The sequence below is a fragment of the Sinohyriopsis cumingii genome, chromosome 17 (genome assembly GCF_028554795.1).
Source record: "Sinohyriopsis cumingii isolate HCF-2022 chromosome 17, ASM2855479v2, whole genome shotgun sequence".
Lineage (NCBI taxonomy): Eukaryota > Metazoa > Mollusca > Bivalvia > Unionida > Unionidae > Sinohyriopsis > Sinohyriopsis cumingii.
The window spans coordinates 57,770,311-57,790,663 of record NC_142977.1 but is presented as its reverse complement, the minus strand read 5'-3'; the positions used below and the strand labels follow the sequence as shown (position 1 = coordinate 57,790,663).

Below are 20,353 nucleotides of genomic sequence, written 5' to 3'. Positions count from 1 at the left end.
ACATGATGTCCCTTCAGTCTCATCTTCCCGTCAAATTGATTCGTGCCTAGTACGGCATCATATGCGAAAACAAATGCCGCAAATTAGAAGCCAGTCTCAGAGAAGTCGTACGATGGTGTACGGTGACAGTACGTCAATTACTTCAAGGCATCATTCACATCCTACATCAAGCCAAACGCTTTATTGAGAGAAACAAGGTAGCCTTGCCGCAACAAGCAGATATGCGCATCGATTATCAAGCCAAATAGCAAATCATGTTGAAACCTGGTGGAGGTGTCATCATTCGCTTCCGCTTAAAATGGGATCCTAATGTCACAAAAGTCATCCCCAGGAAAAAAAGACACTTCCTGAACCAGACGTACCCAGAAGATAAAGAGCAGTGGTGTCAAGACCAGGTCACAGTCCCAGAATAAAAGGTCCCAGAAAAAGGAACGCCCCATGAGAAGACCACAAAAAACAGCTACCAACAAGAGAGACACTTCGGCAAGAATGCAACCTTACATCCCCAAGCCACGACTTGCAGCGACGGTGACCGCATCTCCTGTAGCCTCAGGTTGTTCCACTTTTCAGTTGGTGGTGATGCCAGCCAAACCCAATTTGACAGCGTCTTTCCTAATTGGATGAAAAAAATGGAAACCCGAGTCTCTAGGAACTTCTCCTTTAGCGGTGATAATCTCTACCTCTTTAGCTGCCGCGGCAACTGCTAACAAAGTACCTGCTCCAAGTCCAAGAGGTGTCGGGCATGCTACAGAGGTTACTAGATTTATTCAAGCAATAAATGTCACGATTTACTCCATTGCAAACCACTCAACGTCGAATGATGCCTGCCTTGAAAATGATACGACGGACCGACAATCGGTGGCGACGCATTCCACTATAAAAAAGACCTGGGGTAAACGATGGGTATCAGTGTTTTTGAGCTCTAGAACAAACAAAGCTGTCACCTACCAGAACTGTACACCGCTCTCATCGTCGTTCACCTGTCCAAAAAGATAAAGGAAAAAGAAAACGACTGTCTCGTTGTTTGACCCGTCATCCGAAGAAACGCTTAGCCAAGCATCGACGTCTACCCCATAAAAGACACCATCGTCCAAAGAAAAAGAGGAGCAACGAAAAAGGAGGCTTTTTTGATGATTATGCAATACCCAGAGAATTCGTCAGACCTGTCACACACCATTCCAACTATACCAAACATATTACTTCTTAAAAAAATCAAGATAAAAAGGTGTGTCATAAACGTCTGTGTATTATTTGTGTGTGATCCTGAACCAACACCAGCCAGAAGTGCACACCATCACCATCGCGTTCTCCTGTCCAAAAAGGGAAGGAAATATAAAAGAACTGTCTCGTCGTTTGACCACACATCCGAAGAAACAATAAGCCAAGCATTGACGTCTTCCCCAGAAAAGATACCATCGTCTAGCGAAAAAAGAAGAGCAACCAAAGGACAGAATTGTTTGGCGATATAGAAAATAAAATCGTTACGTTTTTGACGAAGCGATAGTGAAAGAGTTTTTCAAAAAGACTGGTTACAAACCCATAGACCTAGACCTACTCCAAGAAATAAGATAAAATGGTGTGTGCCAAGTCATCGACGTCAGTGTATTTTTTGTGTGTGCCAGGGAATAAACAAAGATGTCACCTCTCAAAAACCATCCCTCTTCTACCCCCAAAGAAAAGAAAATGAAAGAACTACCTCCTCGTTTAGCCAAGCATTAGGACGTGTTGTCCGTTCTGTCCAAAGCCCCTCTACCCATGCGGAAACAACTCATTCAAACAGCCTCAAAAGACTTCGTCGATACCGTGTGCAAATGTTGCCTGAATGTCTTGAAAGGAACGATACCTATGTCTCAACATCAGAAAGAATGCTTAACCAAGTATTGGCACGTTCTTCACCTAATGATCCAAAAGAAAATATCCATCCGTCAAAAGAAAAAGATGTTAGTACAACGCGAAAGATTTGTACACCTGTTGCTAGCACCCTTGCTGAAAGGATCATTGGGAACAATGATTACTTCACTCATGACGGGAACTGCTTCACAAATGGGTCAAAGATATAAAAAGGAGCAAGGAGACAAAAGGGACATCTGGGGTCAAAATATCTCAGACGTGTACTTTGGAATCTGATGGAAGGGCGAAAACTGATTTTAGTGCCTTACAAACGATGGATGGAATTTCATCGTTGGCAACAACAACGGACTCCACATTTACCACCCAATCCTCATTTGACCGAGATGTGCCAGTTGCAACACGAATTGCAATCGTTGATGGATCGCAGCAATTTGTCAGAAACGGAAACATCGCAACGTTAGGGTCAAGTGTTGCAACGACTTCAACTCTTTTCATCAGAAAGCTTTTGACGAAACAGCTTGACCGACTCTGAAAGATTTTAAGACCCTGGTGAAAATCTCATAACCTCCACAACCACCGGTGACCAAGACAGACGCAACCCCACGTTTACCAGACTTTCAAACACCATCAATGGCTCTCATACCTAGTAAGATTCAGCGTCCTTGTTGACCCCTTCCCCCACATCACAACGAGAAGAACTCAAAGCTTGGGTTAAAAAGATGATGTCCATTCCGCCTTTGACAGATATGAAAAAGAAAGACGGGAAACCAGAAGTAAAAAAGGAAAGCAAGACAAGAGCCATCCCATTACCATCACCACCACTACTACTCCCCTCGACTTCTACTCCCATGGCACGTCGGACATGTAAAGCCGTTTCCAAACCACCACCTCGCTCCATCCAGAGTAGCATCAGTGAAGAGTGGGTGACCTTTTAAAAACAGAAAACGGCCTGATGCAGAATTTCTTAGCCAACATTTGCTACGATCCACCCCATCCAGAAGGATATGGAGGAGTTCAAACATTGTATCGTGATGCTATAACCCGACTCAAAAGTATCTGTTTACCTCAAGTGCAACGGTGGTTACAAGAACAAGCGACGTACACCTTGCACTAAAGCATTCGACGAAAAGTATACCAGAAATCGCACCCGAGTGGACGGCATCGATCATCAATGTCAAGCCAATTTAGCCGGTGTCTCTCATTTGGCCACCTACAGTCATGGCTACAAATGTGTTTTGTGCCATCGAGGACTCTTCCAAATTTGCCTGGGTCGTGCCATTGACTTCCAAATCGAGTACTGAGTTAGTGCGAGCCCTCCAACTTGCGTTGAAAGCCGTTGTCACCATCTTCGATGGCAAATCTACAAAGACACCAAATTTCTAAACCAAGATTTCCAAAAAGAACTAAAGAAACGAGACATTTTTTATCACCGAGAATCCTGAAACCAAATTCAGCGTCGTGGAACGTTTTCAACGCACCCAGAAAGAACGCATGTACAAATATTTTACGTATCCACACACTCTCAAGTATATCAACGTCTTAGGTCAAAGCGTACAACCAATCTTACCATCGGTTCATCGAATGTGCGCTCCCCCCCCCCAGGAGAGGCTCCCGACAACGAAGTGGCCGACATTGAGCGCCTGTTTGGTACGTTCCAGACTGTGGCTGTCCCCAAGAAAGGTGGAGTGCTGACGACAGGAGTTTGGGTGCGCATTAGCAAAACCAAACGCACTTTCGACTAAGGTTACTTAACCAAATGGACCACCGAATTGTTTTGTGTCACAGGATGAGTGTGTGGCAGTCATCCTGCGTCTTTAAATTGGAAGACATGAACGCGGAAGTGTTAAAATGAACCTTTTACTTGCCCGAGTTACAACGAGTGACCAAAAGAGAAGACGATGTGTACGACATCGAAAACATTCTCGACCGAAGAACCAGTAAAGTAGGAAAACGTCGGGTCAAAAAAGACAAATTACATTGGAAAGGATATCCGCCTAGTTTTGACTATTAAATCGACGCTTCGCAAATCATCGACTATAAAAAGAAGTGATCATGATGCCTTCAACGCAGCCTCAATCACCACAGAGACCACTCCTTTACTGAGTTCTTCTCTGCAAGATCTACAAAAACAATCCTTGCGGGTGTGGTGTGGAGAACGTGTACCTAAAATGCAAACCGTCTTTTTCTGCCAAATCGTGATGTATTGTGCCATCGATGCTGCCATTGCCAATTTGTGTTTGCAACAAGGAGACAAACAATTGTGGACCATTTTACTGAGCAGTTGCATCGGTTGCTTTCTACCCAATCCTTCCCTGAAATACTCTAACGGTAACAACGGAAGCCTTGCGACCAACACTAGTCACCCTCCCAATAGTCACAATAACAACAATCCTCTTTTAGACACTCATCTGACCTCCAGTGACCCCTCGGACAGCAGAACTCTGAAATTATGAATAACTAATTTTACTGAACTTTACCCAGTGACATTTCCATTGATGTGTTTCCTCACAATATTTTGTGCTGTTTCACGGCCAAATTACCTCACGCCATCCAACTGGATCACGAAGCCCATTGAGAAGTGGCTTTGGTGAAACTCCATTTTCGCAAACGATTCTCTAACGACTTGTAAGTCATGTATCCTATTTACCGAGGAGTTGCTTGACAGCGAGGACATGGTTTAGGAAATATGTTGAAATCGGCGTTTAGTTCGTTGGCCACAACTTTGAAATCGATGATGACACGTTGATAATCCACGCCTTGAAAGATGCCGTTTTGACGCAAGGAAATGGATTTCTTCAAAGTGTCATCATCGACAAACAAAACCCCAAAGAAGCCTTCTTAAGTGCAGGCAAAAACCTCTTGATTTAAACTTGCAAAGACAGTTTGGGCCAACGGGAAAATCGTATAAATGTCATGGACGCTGCCCGGTCAGGCATGCCTGCGTCCCTGACGCCGTATCATGGACAAGGTAGAAAGAGACGACGAAGACACCCCTCTAGAGAACTTCACACCCACAGAGCTAGAAAGACCAAGAAAAGAAGAACCGTCCGAGAATTAGACGTTTTTGGTTATTGAATAACAGAGAAAAAGTGATGCACCGAGAGTCTTGCGAATGTTCCTAGTCGGAACTAGATATGTTTGCCATGCAACCAACTATGATGACGATGCAAGAATCCCAATGGGTAGAACCTCATCCAATCTCTTCTTTGACGACCTCAGCCACCATCGAACTTGAAATGGATTTGTACTTCAATAACAAACTAGTCATTAGCAGCATGGATACTTACCCTTACCGAGCGTACCTGGAAAATATCTTGACGTACGGAAAAGATGCAAAGAACTCTCATCTGGATGCTTGTGTAGTATGGAAACCTGGCACAACGGGTGAGGACAAGTTCATCAACATATCCGCCTGAGACTGAATCGCAGTAGAACCGCTTTCCATTTGATGGCCCATTTCAGCGAGTACAAAACCATTATTCAGGAAGACAGACTCTACGTGCGACGCGTGGAAGTGTTACACTAAGTGGGAAACACCATCAGTCACACTTTGAGCAGTACGACAACCAAGTGTCCGATACCACACGTGGAAGTAAAACCTTCGTCATTACTGCTGGACTCCAATCCAAGATCGAAGATCATCTGCACCAAGGACAGTAACCCAAACCTTTAATCATTGGTATCGACAGCAGCGAAGTCCTCAAAAGAAGTCCTCATTGCTAATCCTTTCCGGTTTAAGAACTGCAGAGTGTCCAAGGTCAAAGTTATTCGTGATGTCAAAACCTTGTGTACCAAATCCTTTAAACCTAAGTTTACCGAGAAGAATTACTTGAGATCGTAGTTGTTATTTTACGAAGCTACGGGGCAGCTTAGGGACCAGGAGCAGTCTCGGTATTTCGTACGACGATTATGCAGGAGGCTGCACCTTGTGGTCCTTTGATTTCACTCAAGACCAAGTCAGCGACGAGAGATATTTCCACCCTATAAAATCCGGTCAACTGCGTGTGGAACTTCAGTTTGCAGAAGCTCTAACCGAGACGGTGAACGTCATCTTTTATGCCGAAATTGACAACACTCTAGAAATCAACAGTTTGAGAGAAGTCATTCTAGACTATTAGAAACTACGAAAGACCCTTATTCCTCTTTGCATGGTGAATGGGAGGATATCGTGGATATCGTGGAAGCAAAACCACCCACCAAAAAAGACAAAGACGAAGAGGTGATAGTAATGTCCAGTTCACCAGAACAAGAACAACATTTATTTTCCTGTTTTGCCAAACACCTGGCAGAAACCATTACAGGGTTGACCAAGAAAGATTTCTTTTGATGTAAAAACGATCATCCCAGTCAAATTCAACGCGATATATGCATAATGCTGAGTCAAGAAGAAATTGGACAAGTATCTGGACGAAGCTTGGAGTCTTATCTCGGAAGAAGCAGTGTTGCATAAGTAGTATAAAGACTTGAGTGATCATTCCTCTCCTCCATCGACTGCTCTAGAGATCCATTGCATCGGATCTCTATTGACACAGAGTACGGAGATGAAGCGAAGAAACGTTTACTTGACAGATTTTAATGCAAAAAGTGAGGATTGAATTGATGACTTATCATTACATGTGAAACTAGAAAAAACAATACAAAATGGATACCTGGGAACTTTATTACCTTTTAAAAAACAGTTTGTACGCCGCTTTTTGGAATACTGTCGTGTGCGCTAAAGAGGAACTGCCTCATCACCATCAAGTTTATGTCATCAACACGGCCCACAGTCGTCTTCCAGGAATCCACTGGGTAGCCGTCTACTTTTCTCACGATGCATGTGAGGAGTATTTTGATTGGTATGGATTACCGCCTTTGGAAGACGACATCATCGACTTTATGAGAAGAAATTCCCAGACATCACGATTCAATAATGTGAAATTACAAGGCACATATTCTATTGTGTGTGGACAATATTGTGTGCATTTTCTTCAGCAACACAGTCTTGGATATTCCATAGAACAATGAGTGACTTATTTTGATCGTGACTCTTCTAGAAATGATGAAAAAGTAAATAGATGGTTTTGTGATCATTATGGATATCTCTTGTCTTTAGCTAGGAAATGTAGTGTACATCAATGGCCAAATGACCTCCATCAGTGGAAGTCAAACTTACTTCACAACGTTTTCAACCTTGTCCAAAATTTATTTTAAAAAAATATGTTGATGTTATAGTGTTGTTGGTTTGTTTTTTTTAAAAATGTATATCTATCAATGTTCTTTTACTTCTCTCAGTCCCTCACCATGATATAAGCTAAAGCGTTAATACCTCAAAACCTAAGAGATGTTTTCTATCGCGTCCGCGCTTGAGACATATAACTCAGTGCGGTCTCCAGTCTGATCATCAACATTCATCAAACCTCGAGCCATTAGCCATATATAGTCATGACTCTATCGCCAATGCAACATTATGATTGACCCAAACAGAGTATAACAACTCAGATTCGCTTGACTTTCAGTCTGTAATAATTCATACAGGACGCTCAGATATTGAAATTTGCAATGTTTATGATCGAGGGATAATTACTCACACCACAACCAAGACTTATCAACAATTTACAAATAAGCAAATAAACTACATCATATGTAGAGACCTTAATGCCGATAGCAATAGATGGGGTGGTGGTCATAGGGAGAAAGAGGGAAACTAATAGAAGAATGGGTACTTAGTACAAATCTAGTCATTTTAAACAACGGAGCTGGGACAAGAATTAATTCGGAAAACGGCTTGTTAGCAGCTATAGACCTCACTATCTCTATATCCAAATTAGCTGAAACAGCAGACTGGGAAATGGACCAAACCAGTACGCTAGGGAGTGACCATTTCCCATTAATAATCACCCTAAACCTAACTATCCCTATCACTAACTGAGCTAGGATTCCCAAACGGAAATTAGATAAGGCAGACTGGCTCACATTTAGGACGACACTTGAAGACATAAAGATAGATGAACTTCAAGATGTGGATATCAATAAATATAACCAGAATGTAATGGACGCGCTCTCATCAGCGGCTACCTTAAGCATTCCCAAAACGGGAGGAAATAATATCCGCATATAAAAACCCGTACCATGGTGGAATGAGAAATGTAAACAAGACCTTAAGGAAAATAAAAAGGCCCTGAACAAGTTTAAACATACCGGCCTTTCCTAGGATTTTATAATATACAAAGGCAAGGAACAAGCAGCCGAACGCACTATTCGCACCGCAAAGCTGAACACATGGCAAGAATACTGCTCGTCTCTGGACTATAGAAGCAATGCAAAACAGGTATGGACCCGGCTAAAGGCAGTGAAAGGAAAAGCTACCCAAACTATGCCAAATATAACCGGAGCATATTCCAAAAGGATAAAGCTAACCTGTTAACAGAACATTTTGCCAAGATGAGCAGTAGTAAAAACCATTCTGCTTGGTTCCAAACACACCGGAAACTTGTGGAGAAGAAATACTCCGAACAATTTACCGAGAATTGACTACAGCCCTCTAAATCTAGAGTTTACCATACATGAATGGAGAACTGCCCTGTAAAATAAAAAAATCAACTTCACCAGCGGAAGACAACCTAGGATACGAGTTCTACAATAACCTACCGGAAAATATGGAGACCATAATGCTGAACCTAATCAACAATTCCTGGAAAACCGGAAAAATCCCTAACAAGTGGAAACAAGCAATAGTTATTCAAATTCCAACATCAGGAAAAAAAACTTCTATAGGCCAATCTCCCTCACGGATAATATATGGAAAGTGACGGAAAATATGATCAACAACAGGTTTAAACATCACTTGGAATGCAAAAACCTAATTTCAAAAACATCAAAGCGGCTTTCGCAACAAAAGGTCCACTCTAGATCAGTTATTCCTGCTGAAATCGAATGTTAAATTAGCATTTAACGCTAAAAGGAAATGCGACCGAAATCTAATAGCGAATTTCCTAGATTTAGAGAAAGCTTTCGATCTAGTGTGGACAAATGGACTAATTGTGAAACTAAACTACTACGGTATCAACGGCCGTATGCACCAGTGGTAATCTACCTTTCTCACCGGTCGAGAAATTAGGAGAAGAATAGGGGACCAATATTCGGACAAACGCGTATTAGAAAATGGCACTCCACAAAGCAGTGTCCTAAGTCCTACCCTGTTCAATATTATGATTAATGAGCGCGCTGTTGACCTCAATAAAATAAATTTATCCCAATTTGCAGACGACAGCGGTATATGGAGGGCAAGGAACCCTGCCAGCAACAACATTATAAGCGAAATCCAATCTAACTTAAATCAGACTGGAAAGTGGGCTGGTAAATGGGGTTTCAAAATCTCAAAAGAAAAATCGGTAGGAATTCTATTTGCACCTAGAACCAAGATCCAAAAAAAGTACCAAATCCTATAGATTCAAGATACACAAATTTAATTCGAAAAAGTCACCAAATTCCTAGGTATGTACTTTGATGAGCATCTCACCTGGAAATATCATATCCAGGAACTTATTAGATGTTGCCTGGACTTAGACCTCCTCAAAAACATTAAAGGATTAAATTGGGGAGAGAGAAGGCCAGGATACCCTCTTAATCCTATACAGAGCATTAATGAGATCTAAGTTGGATTATGGGTGCCAGGTGTATGCATTGTCGAAGTCGTATCTATTAAGAAAGCTAGACAATATTCATGCAAAAGCCCTCCGCATATTCACAGGTGTGCAAAAACAATATCACAAGAGAGGAAATACAAAACTTAACAGGAGACTACCCCACCCCCCTTCGACTACGAAGAGAAGTACTATTACTAAGCTATGCGTCCAGATTATCAATCCATGAAGACTCACACCCAACCAAGATCTGTGTAGCAAAATGTAACATCCCCTTCAGATGTAAGTTAGTCCCGGAGACACCAGGAGGAAAGAAGAACCACGAATTAACCAAAAAACTTGAAATTCCAAACATACAAGCTGAACAAATCGCATACCCTGATACCATACCATGGACATGCAACACAGTGCATATCAATTTCAACGCAACCAGGATTTGACCTAAAAATGACATACCTCTAGAGATAAGATCTACAATACACTCTAACATAGAAAACTCATATCAAGATCATATTAAGATTTACACCGATGTATCAAAACCAAACAATCCTATCAGAACAGCAGCCGCTTTAGTAGTACCAGAAAAAAACATAGAGCTTGGAGCTAGACTCCTAGATAACTGCTCTATTTATACAGCAGAATTCTGGGGCATAATTGAAGCAATTAAATGGGTGAAATCGACAAACATTCGCAAAGCACTAATTATTAGTGACTCGCTAAGTGCCTTAGAATCACTGAAATCCGGCATCTCCACCTGCCCCGACAATTGCGTCAAAGAGACCAACCTGGTACTGAGACAATAGAAAACAAGGACAGGATAATCGAATTTATGTGGGTACCATCCCGTATCAACATCCCATGAAACGAAAAAGCTGACCAAGCATCTAAAAACAAACTTCAAGTAAGCAACCATATCATACTCCAGTACAGTTGCAAAGAATACTAAAGCATAATCAGGAATAAAATCCTAGGGAAATTGCAGCAGGAATGGGACAATAGTACAAAAGATCGCTCCCTTTACCTCATACAAAAGGAAGTATCCAGGAATATAAAAGCGCCGACTCTGGCCAACAAACAAAACCAGAAAGTTATCAACAGAATAAAAACTGGAAATACATTATTGGCCAGCAGTTTCGGAAAATGCATCCATATTAACAATGTAAGAGGCTTGAATTGCCCGCATTTTCCAACCCCAGAAGATTTACACCATGTATTTAATGAGCGCAACAAATATCAAGCACAACGGGATATCTGTAAGACAAATGAAAAACACATAGGAACCCAACAACCTACCCAGAATTCCTGTTGTCCAGTAACCCTAACATCAATTCTACATATAATAATATCCGATTTTTTCCTGAAAGAAATTGGCAAACAAGGAAATAATTAACCCTTTATGATCATCCCTTCACTCCACTCCACTTAGAACCATAAACTATGAAATGATACAAATAAAAACCGTATGAAAATAAAGTAGAACTTATTCACAAACAAAACATTATATATTCAAAAAAATAATTATAAAAAATATATAAAAATAGATATATATAATTTTTGTTTGATTATTATTCCTTTCCTTCTTTTTTTCACTATATCCAACAGCACATATGCAATCTTTAAAAATTCAGCAAGACGCTATTTCCTCTGGAAATTGGGGTCAAAATTAACTCTGGATGTCAGAAACAGCTCTCTTCCTATTTATACCCCTACCTTCCTACCCTCAACCAGACATTCAGTCATACTATGCTGGCACGTATTAAATCTACTACCCCGATGAACGTGCCATCATGGTACTGGGGTAGTGCTATAAGTGGGGTGTAATTCCCCAATAAGCGAAGTAATTGATACAGACTAAAAATGTTGAGCTTGGGTGCTCCTATTCACGTTCGTCGTTTGTACCGTGGGATTACATTATCCCGACACAACTAAGTAGCACACTTTGTGTGCATTAACGCGTTGGGGGATGAGGCTCTTTTTCATCCCCCTCGAACAATTAATTATTCCGCTATTGCGGAATTTAAATCGTCGCCCATGCACTATTTGCGCAAGCGACGCTAATAAAATCTCATTATCATCATTCGTACCATTCAACAAAGATGGCTTCTACCCACATGGGCATAATGATGACATTGCAAGAGGGAATGGATGACCTGGGAATGGTGTAGATGATAGTTAGAATAGAGAATGTTGTATATAGCCCTCACAGATTGAAAATGGAAATAATTAATTTGAAGAAGGCGGAGAAAAGGCTGAGAGACCTGATAAAACGGGAAAAGGAGGAGAAGGGGGACAAAGAGGAAAAGGAGAAAATGAAAGTCTACAATGCTAAGCTTGAAAGAGAAGAGGAGAATGAGAAAAGGAAGCAAGAGGAAAAGGAGGAGGCGAAAGAGAATGGAAAGAAGAAGAAGAAGAAGAAAAATAATAAGAAGAAGAAGACAAATGTAATGAATAAGATGAGAAGATGGTGGAGAACAAGAAGGGAAGATATAAATTAGAAAAAGTTAAACGACCCTTTTCAGGGCCACTCCATGTTAAAAGATACCTATTCTCTCTTGCCTAAAAAAAAATTTTGTCGATTTTTTTTTGTGTGATTGATTTATGTTCATAAATCTATGTTTGTGTGATAGGTCTATGTCTCTGTCTATGTCTCTAACCACGTCTATAACCATGTCTCTATGTCTAGGTCTCTATTTGTTCCTAGAGTAACGCCCCTTGCCACACTGTTCCGCCCGATTGAGATCAGCTTCTTGCAACATTGTTGCCAGTGTCCAGTACCGTGACGTCACCCCGTTCAATTCCCCTTGTCCCTAGACAGTCCCAATCCTTTGTCGCTATACATTCCCTATGTTAAATTCCCCTTGTCCCTAGACAGTCCCACAATGATACATTCCCATATATGCTAAGGGTACAACCCCCTGTGTTTCATTATATATTCTCATTTGCCCATGGGTATCACCACTCACTACTTGTGACAATCTCATTCAAACGTCTCTGGTCATTCTTTTCATATTTGGCGAGAGATCATTTTGGACACTTCAACCTGGGTCTGTTTTTGAGCAGTCCTCATCAAATGCGGCACCCCTGATGCACAAACCTTTCAAGCTTCAAATGATTCTTCCAAATAATACAACAGCATAGTTTCACAGTGTATCGAGCATCTTCATCAAATGTTCCGATCACAGAGTCACTTCCCGCAGATCAGTTGTAGACAAGGGTATTTCAGGATGTGACCCATAATGCAGGGATTAGCGAACAGCTTTAAAACGATCATAAACAAAGCAAAAAGAAAACCTAAAGAAACAAAATCAAAACAAACTATAAAATTGTAGTATATGCCAGAGAATTACATCCGTAAACTTTATTCAACTCGGCTTGGACATCCAGAGGCGTAGCTGGGGGGGGGGGGGGGGCAGGGGGTACATATGTCCCCGGGCGCCAAGGTACAGGGGCGCCAAAATGAGGCTTACAACGTTACATTATAATAAGTAAACAAGGGTAATATTCAAAAATGTGATTAAACGGGGAGGGGGCTGGGGCGCCAATTTTATAGTTCGTCCCCGGGCGCAAAATATCATAGCTACGCCTCTGTGGACATCAGACAGTACTCTTAGAGCGCTTTATATTTCATTATACTTTTAACCCAGGAGCATAACTGCTCTTCTTTTCCGACATTTTTTGGTCGCTGTCATATACACATATATATCTGAAAGTATCCGATGTGCTGCATGTGCTGCTCCAGGTCATTGTGTAGAACCATATCTTGTCTATCGATCAGAGTAATTTATTGACAATTTCAAACAAGCAAGAAAGTTAATCACAAAACAGTGGGAACTTTTCATAACATTCTAGTAGGTTTATGAAGTGTCAGTGCAGCGAGAGGAAGCTGACGACAGTATTATTTACAATTACATGTACAAACTGGATACAAATGTACACTACTGGATATCGAATACGTCCTTTTCTATAGTAATGCAATAAGCGTCAGAAGCACAACACTAAAAGAAGGCCGTGCTATTAGTGAAAGAACCAGAGACAATGGTGAGAGACTAGGTCAGGACATTTTATGTTGCCCGTAGGTGGTATGCATCCTTACATGTCCATGATCGTCCTTCTACTTTGTACATACAGCTTTCCATTGGCGTACGCACAATGGGCAAAGGAGGGGGCACTTGCACCCATACTCTATCCCCGATTTCACCTCGAAACATGTTTGTAGGCACTTGTATCCCTCCTCACCGCATTTATCCTAGACTCATGTTATAGCCTACATCCTTAAAGCGTAATAGCTTACCACTATATGTTTGCTCCCTCCCTCCCCCCGAAAATTATGTTATGGGTACCCCTGTAGCTATCGAAAGCGATATCTACTGCTCTGCTATTGGATATGATGCAATCTAAAGACGCTAATCCAATCAGATCCCTTGTTACATTTACAATAGCAGACGGTTAGGAATAATAATAATAATAATGAGGACTTTGTATAGCGCCTAATCTTTAGAAGCTCTAAGCGCTTTACAACATTAGACAACACCTATAAGATAAAAAACATATAATGATATGATTACAAAAACAAACACCATGAAATTAGAAAGCATAAAAAAGCATGCTGAGAATATTTAAGGTAGGAAACATTATTAGGTCTTTAAGTTTGTTCTTGCAGTCGAAATAAGTGAATTTTGAGAGCACTCTTGAATATAATCACTGTGTCTTTGTGTCTAAGTTCAGTGGGCAATTCATTCCACGTTGCTGGGCCCTGGTATGCAAAATAACGCTGTCGATATGAATTTGTTTTCATAGTGGGAATAATGAGTATACGATTGTTAGAAGAGGAGGGTAAGTATCTTGCTGGTCTGTACACATGGGTGAGGTCGGATAGGTACGTTGGACCAGAGTCCAACAGTGAAACGTAGCACAGAGAACAAATTTTGTGTTTGATTCTGGATCGAATGGATAGCCAGTGTAGGGTACAGAGCAGCGGGAGGTGTGCTCTGATCGTGGGACTCTAAGTGTGATCCGAGAAGCTGTGTTTTGAACTTTTTGAAGTTTCTGGAGCAGATATTGAGATGAACCCGACAAAACTGAGTTACAATAGTCCAGTCTTGAAAGTACTAATGAATACACAAGTGTTTTAATGGCATCAACTGAAAGATATTTGAGAATTGAGCTGATGCGTCTCAGCTCAAGATATGCAGCCTTGCATATGTTCATGACATGTTGGTGCAATGTGAGAGTACTGTCCAGTGTAACACCTAGGTTTCATATTGATTATGTGAATTTAATGTTGGTGTTGCTGATATTTATTGTTTGAGGTAAAGGATGTGAATGAGAAAGTCTTTGTGTTGTGATCAGAATGGCCTCAGTTTTATCATCATTCATCTGCAGCTTGTTACATGTCATCCATGATTTCACATCAGAAATGCACCTCTCTACACCTTGGATGGTAGCATCAACTTCAGTTGGGTGGCTAGATTTGTATATTTGGGTGTCATCAGCGTACAATTGGTGAGACACTGGATAATGATCTATGACACTTCAGAGCGACTGAGTGTATAGAATGAAGAGAACAGATCCAAGAAAAGACCCCTGTGGAACACCACAACATAGATCAACTGGGCTGGAGTGTATTCCATTTGCAGATACAATTTGTGTCCTGTTGACCAAGTAGGACTTGCACCACAGTAAGGCTGTATCATGAATGCCAAATACATGCTGGAGACGGTGAAGTAATATATCATGGTCTATTGTGTCAAATGCTGCAGACAAATCAAGGAGGGTGAAGACTGTAATCTTTCCGCTATCCAACGCAGAGAAAATGTCATTAACTACTTTTAGAAGAGTAGTTTCAGTACTGTGGCAAGGGCGATATGCAGGTTGTAGATTGCTAAAAAGACTGTTTGAATTCAGATGAGATACAAGCTGGGATAGAACAACCTTTTCTAAGATTTTTGATATGAATGAGAGATTAGAATAACAATAGCAACCTCCATACACAAAGACATACGCTGCATATACGTTGTTGCAGTCTAAATCAAATCTAAACATTTCAAACAACTTTGAATTTTAAGTCAACGCAGGTGGACGTCGCGGAGATCGTTGTATTGAACATCTAACAGGCTCTCTCTCGCTCTGTCTGTCTGTCTCTCTCTCTCTCTCTCTCTCTCTCTCTCTCATTAGTTGATTGATTTAACTTGATTTGGGCAGGGATCTTTTTATGCGCAAGAGGGCACTTGTTTGAAACTTTTTCAGCAAGCTACATATTCCAAATAGTTATGTCCGTATCGACTTTGCTTAATACAATTATACGACGTCTGCTTTCCCTCTCTATTGAAGTCGAGGTTCCATAATACGAGATTAGAAACTGATTTAGTAAAGACAAATGTAGTAGACAATACTTAAAATTCAAGGAGCAAATAATAATAATAATAATAAACTCGACTCCATCCTCAGTATTCAAAACGACTGGGAAGTAAGAGAATAGACATGATTAAAAAATACAGATATTAGACAATTGTCTTTCAAGTATTAAAATGCCTAGAACAACCGCATTGAAAGGAACAAAGCAAAACTAGTATTAACACAGAAGACGTGCTCCTTGGAGAATGCAACAAGTGTGGCAGAAAAGGATGTTTGTGTACAACATGAATAAGGGTGAACAAACAGGATGTTTGTTAGCAACATGTATAAGGGTGATAGAACTGGATACAAGCATGCAACATGAACAAGGGTGAAAAAATGGCTGCTTGCGTGTAACATGAATAAGGGTGGTAGAAAACGATGCTGGCATGCAACATTAATAAAGAAAACTGCATATGCTTACACGGCAGCATTCCATGGTTTGTTTTGTACGTAAACTTTGTAACATTTGCCGTTCCCAGTTTGCCAATTGTTATCAGCATCGCACAGCAATGGGACGCCTGAAAGACATATATATCTATTCTCATTTTGCAATGTAAGATTCACATTTACATTGCAATGGAGTAGTCGCAACAAGTCAAAGTAAGATAATATTTAATAACATTGCAAGTATTATTCGTATAAGGAACGTATGTCTTAAAGCGTTTAATAGTTTGAACGGATACAAATCACTTAGACACTAAGACTAAATTACCTCCTATAGTTAAATCTTGGTAAGCCTCGTTATCAAGTTGGTGATCTCAACAGGCCTGTTTATCTATCTAACGATCTCAGCAAGCCTCGTTATCATGTTGAGAATAGGAACAGGCCTCGTATTCAAAGTGAGTATCTCAGCAAACCTCATTATCAAAATGAGGATCTCAGCGGCAGCTACTAAGATGTTTTGTATGTAAATTCTATCAGAATACAGCTCAGCTTTGCTAAACCCAGTCAATGCAATATTGTCTCGTACATAACAAAGCTTGGTCACTTGTGTTAGAGTTCCACTATCGTGTCTATATACATGAGAAAGATTTCATAAATCTTAGTAGAGGCATCAGCATCATTATTCGACAGCCACATGGATTATTACATCATTTCAATGGAAAGTAGTTTTTGCTGGGCTGTACAGTATGTCATACGAAGCAAACCTTTTTATTATAAATACATATATTACAATGACATCAATCTGATTAGTTTGAACTTTTAATCAATAACCGATTGATAATAATATGGCCTGGTGATTTAAATGTATAATCCACTACCAACAATACTAATATAGTCCGGTGATTTGAATTTTTAGCACTGTTGTTAACGAATACAGAAGCTCACTTTCCCCTCAAGCACTAAGGTCTATATCTAATTCTTGTGTCAAGGTTTATATATCACTCTTCTACGATGGGTTCTTTCTAACTCTTGTACCAAGGGAAACATTTCACTCTTGTACCAAGGCCTATATTTAACGTTTTGCCAAGGTCTATATCTAACTCTTGTACCAAGGCCGATATCTAACTCTTGAAACAGAGCCTAGATACGACTCTTTTACCAAGGCCTATATTTAGTTATTGTACCAAAGCCGTAATCTAATTATTGTGCCAAGGTCTGTATCTAACTTTTGTACACCAAACTTCGGTATAGTTGTACTATTATACGACATGCAGCGGCGTCTATCCTTTACTTTGCCACAAAATGACTTATATTTTATGATGCTTCATATTTTGTTTGCAAATGTTAGTATACATTGTCAAGTTAAAAACAATTTATAAACATTGAATATCTTGGAATTTACTTATATCATTCTACCCTTACCTCTTGCCCTTTGACACACATATTTGTTTTTATCAGCGCATTCTTCGTCATTAAAGGCGGTTCCCATGATTTCCCCACACCTCTCGTTTCCTCCAGCATTGTCCGGAGCACCTTTTATCCAGTTTCTACGATGAAACGAAGAGAAAACTCCATTGTACTGACCGTTGTAAGAGTCTATGTATGCCAAACGTACGTATAAAGAAACTGATTTACGTTAACTTACAAACAGTTGTGAATGCCAGTAGCAATTAATTTGTTGTTACACATACGAATGTCAACAGAGTTATTCCAAAATGGTTATAAATTATTGGTTAACATGGTTGTACACGGTTATACAAATGTACGATGTGAAGAGATTTCTTAATAGTTGTCACTTTCTCTCATGTTCCCAAATTATTTTTTATATGTTCATTATATTATAGTGAATATGTTACCATTGCGTTATAAACATTCATGTTTCATTATATGACCTTGCATTATATTTCCTCTCGATTGTGAACTCACAAGGGGCACCATGAGTTTCATTGCTTACAATCCTTCTTACTGGTTTCCGGAAAAAATAATTTATTGACACTTCACACGTACCTTCTTCATCTATTACCAACTAAATTGTAAAATGTAAATGTATCCTCTCATTCCAAAAATATAAATACAGAGAACCCACATCACAGAGGCGTTGTACGGCGCGTTGTCCACGCTCCAGACCCACTGGTTGACATTCTCCAGATTGTTCATACCGACCCACCAGTTGGCCCCGGCATTAGTCCTGTTTTGAATCATTTGGATCTGCTGGTACAGCCAGTTCTATAAAAAAAAAAAAAAAACAATAGGACTTATGCTAAACGAAGATGATCAGTGTATACTGCAGCAAATTGTTGAGGAAAATAGTTTCAACTAATGTATGCATTCCTTCTCAAACAGATATGAACGTCAGAAAGTGACTTGGTTCTTGGACGATTGCTATTTCTTTTATCGCGTTGCTTGCTATATAAAATCTATGAAATTTGTTTTATTATTCCATGATTCGCAGCAATCGCTATATCATTATTATAACAAGGGAGTGAGGGCCATCTAATAAATAGCTTGTGCGACCTTCACATATAGTTAAATGAAAGTAAGTTTATAGTTTGTTTGATTTGGTAGTTCCCATAGCTCATGTTTGTATCCAGTATAGAAAGAAGTCGTAATGGCACCATTATGACCAATAGTCATAGTGGAATTTTAAAACGATTGAATACTTTTACTTGACGATTACTAGGAAGGTGAATACCTTTTCATTTGACGATTCTACTTTGACGAGATCCCCTCCGAAGACGCGACAATAGTCCCTGGCGTTCTGCCACGTCATTTTGTTGATGTACCTGAAGCGGTAACACTTACTCGTGTCAGAAGATCCGTGCCAGTACACTGGACAGTGCTGACCAAACGCTGAAACAGTAAACGGCGTATTCGAATAAGCTACACACACTCTCAATCCAATGTTTAACTAAAATTATAAACGTGTTTTTTTCTGGTTCATCAGTATTGAAAAAAACTGCCACCAAACTTCACTTATTTCCTTACATTTTAGGCTGGTTTATATTTTTGGAAATCCTGGTGTTGTGGACTAAAATATATTGATCACACTCATTGACATGCAGATTTCAAGTGCATGCATGCACTTCAAAGTTGTCTTTTGACTCTTGAGACGAGAAATATGGTTCAATAGCAAATGGCGACTCGTATGTGTTAGACGTTTGAAAAACACGCTTAGAAAATGAAAGTCAAATCTCAATCCTAATTTTACGATCGATTATATAGTGAAACATAAACCTTGACCCGCATTTCCATAACATGTGCCATATAATGGTAATGCACAAACAGGACCGGCTAGAACCAAAATGCCACGCTGGAAGTCAATGCTCAATTTGGAAAATTTTAACAAAATTAGCACTAATTAAGCGTGATGCAGGATTTCAATATTTCCAATTTAATTTTAACAAGGCAAACCAAGGTAATAGAAAAACAAAAATGAACAATACGTATACACATATTGTCTTTATTGCGTGTAATATTATGACTCGTATATGATTTACAATTCGAACATATGCATACAATTAACATAACATTGTATTCAACATTTTCACAAGCATAACAAGTAACAATATTATTTAAAAACAGTTTTGTGCATTTATATATGAAATATCATCGAAAATAACGTCTCACTTCCAAAACAGACATTTTCCATGTTGGTGTTTCCTTTGGGAATTTTTTATTAAAAATATCCCTCAAGAATCCGTTTATTATAACAACAATCTGCATCGCATGTGCCCCAAGCACATTGGCAAACCATTTTTCGGATAAATTTTCACTGATATTCTGCGCAATCTTTCAAATTCCTCAGCAATGTAATAAGAAAGTAATCAATCATGGTCTTATGTTTGTGAGCAAATGTGGTGAATACGTGAACTACGTATTGAGTTCGATGCCTATTTTTTGATTGGTCGATCCGCGCAGTTTGATTGACAGGTCGGAACCATGAATTACACAACACTCCGACGACAACATAAAAGTCATCGCATTTAGTCCTATTCTTCAAACAGCGAAGCATGTACAATTATAAAATTAAAATGGTGTTTTCATTTCGAGGTTATATATACACTGCCCATAACTAATATCATGAAGACCAGCCTCTC

The 20,353-nt window shown here is 39.8% G+C and overlaps 1 protein-coding gene across 1 annotated transcript in view; it reads right to left on the bottom strand.

Moving 5' to 3' along the window:
- LOC149778833 (macrophage mannose receptor 1-like) overlaps positions 1-20,353 on the bottom strand; it is a 113,122-nt gene that overhangs the window by 87,184 nt on the left and 5,585 nt on the right. The window contains exons 2-5 of the mRNA XM_089939583.1: positions 18,949-19,106; positions 18,343-18,482; positions 17,679-17,803; positions 16,294-16,390 (exon numbers count right to left, since the gene is read on the bottom strand). Of these exons, the coding sequence (XP_089795709.1) occupies positions 16,294-16,390; positions 17,679-17,803; positions 18,343-18,482; positions 18,949-19,106 (520 nt within the window). The remainder of the gene's footprint in view (positions 1-16,293; positions 16,391-17,678; positions 17,804-18,342; positions 18,483-18,948; positions 19,107-20,353) is intronic.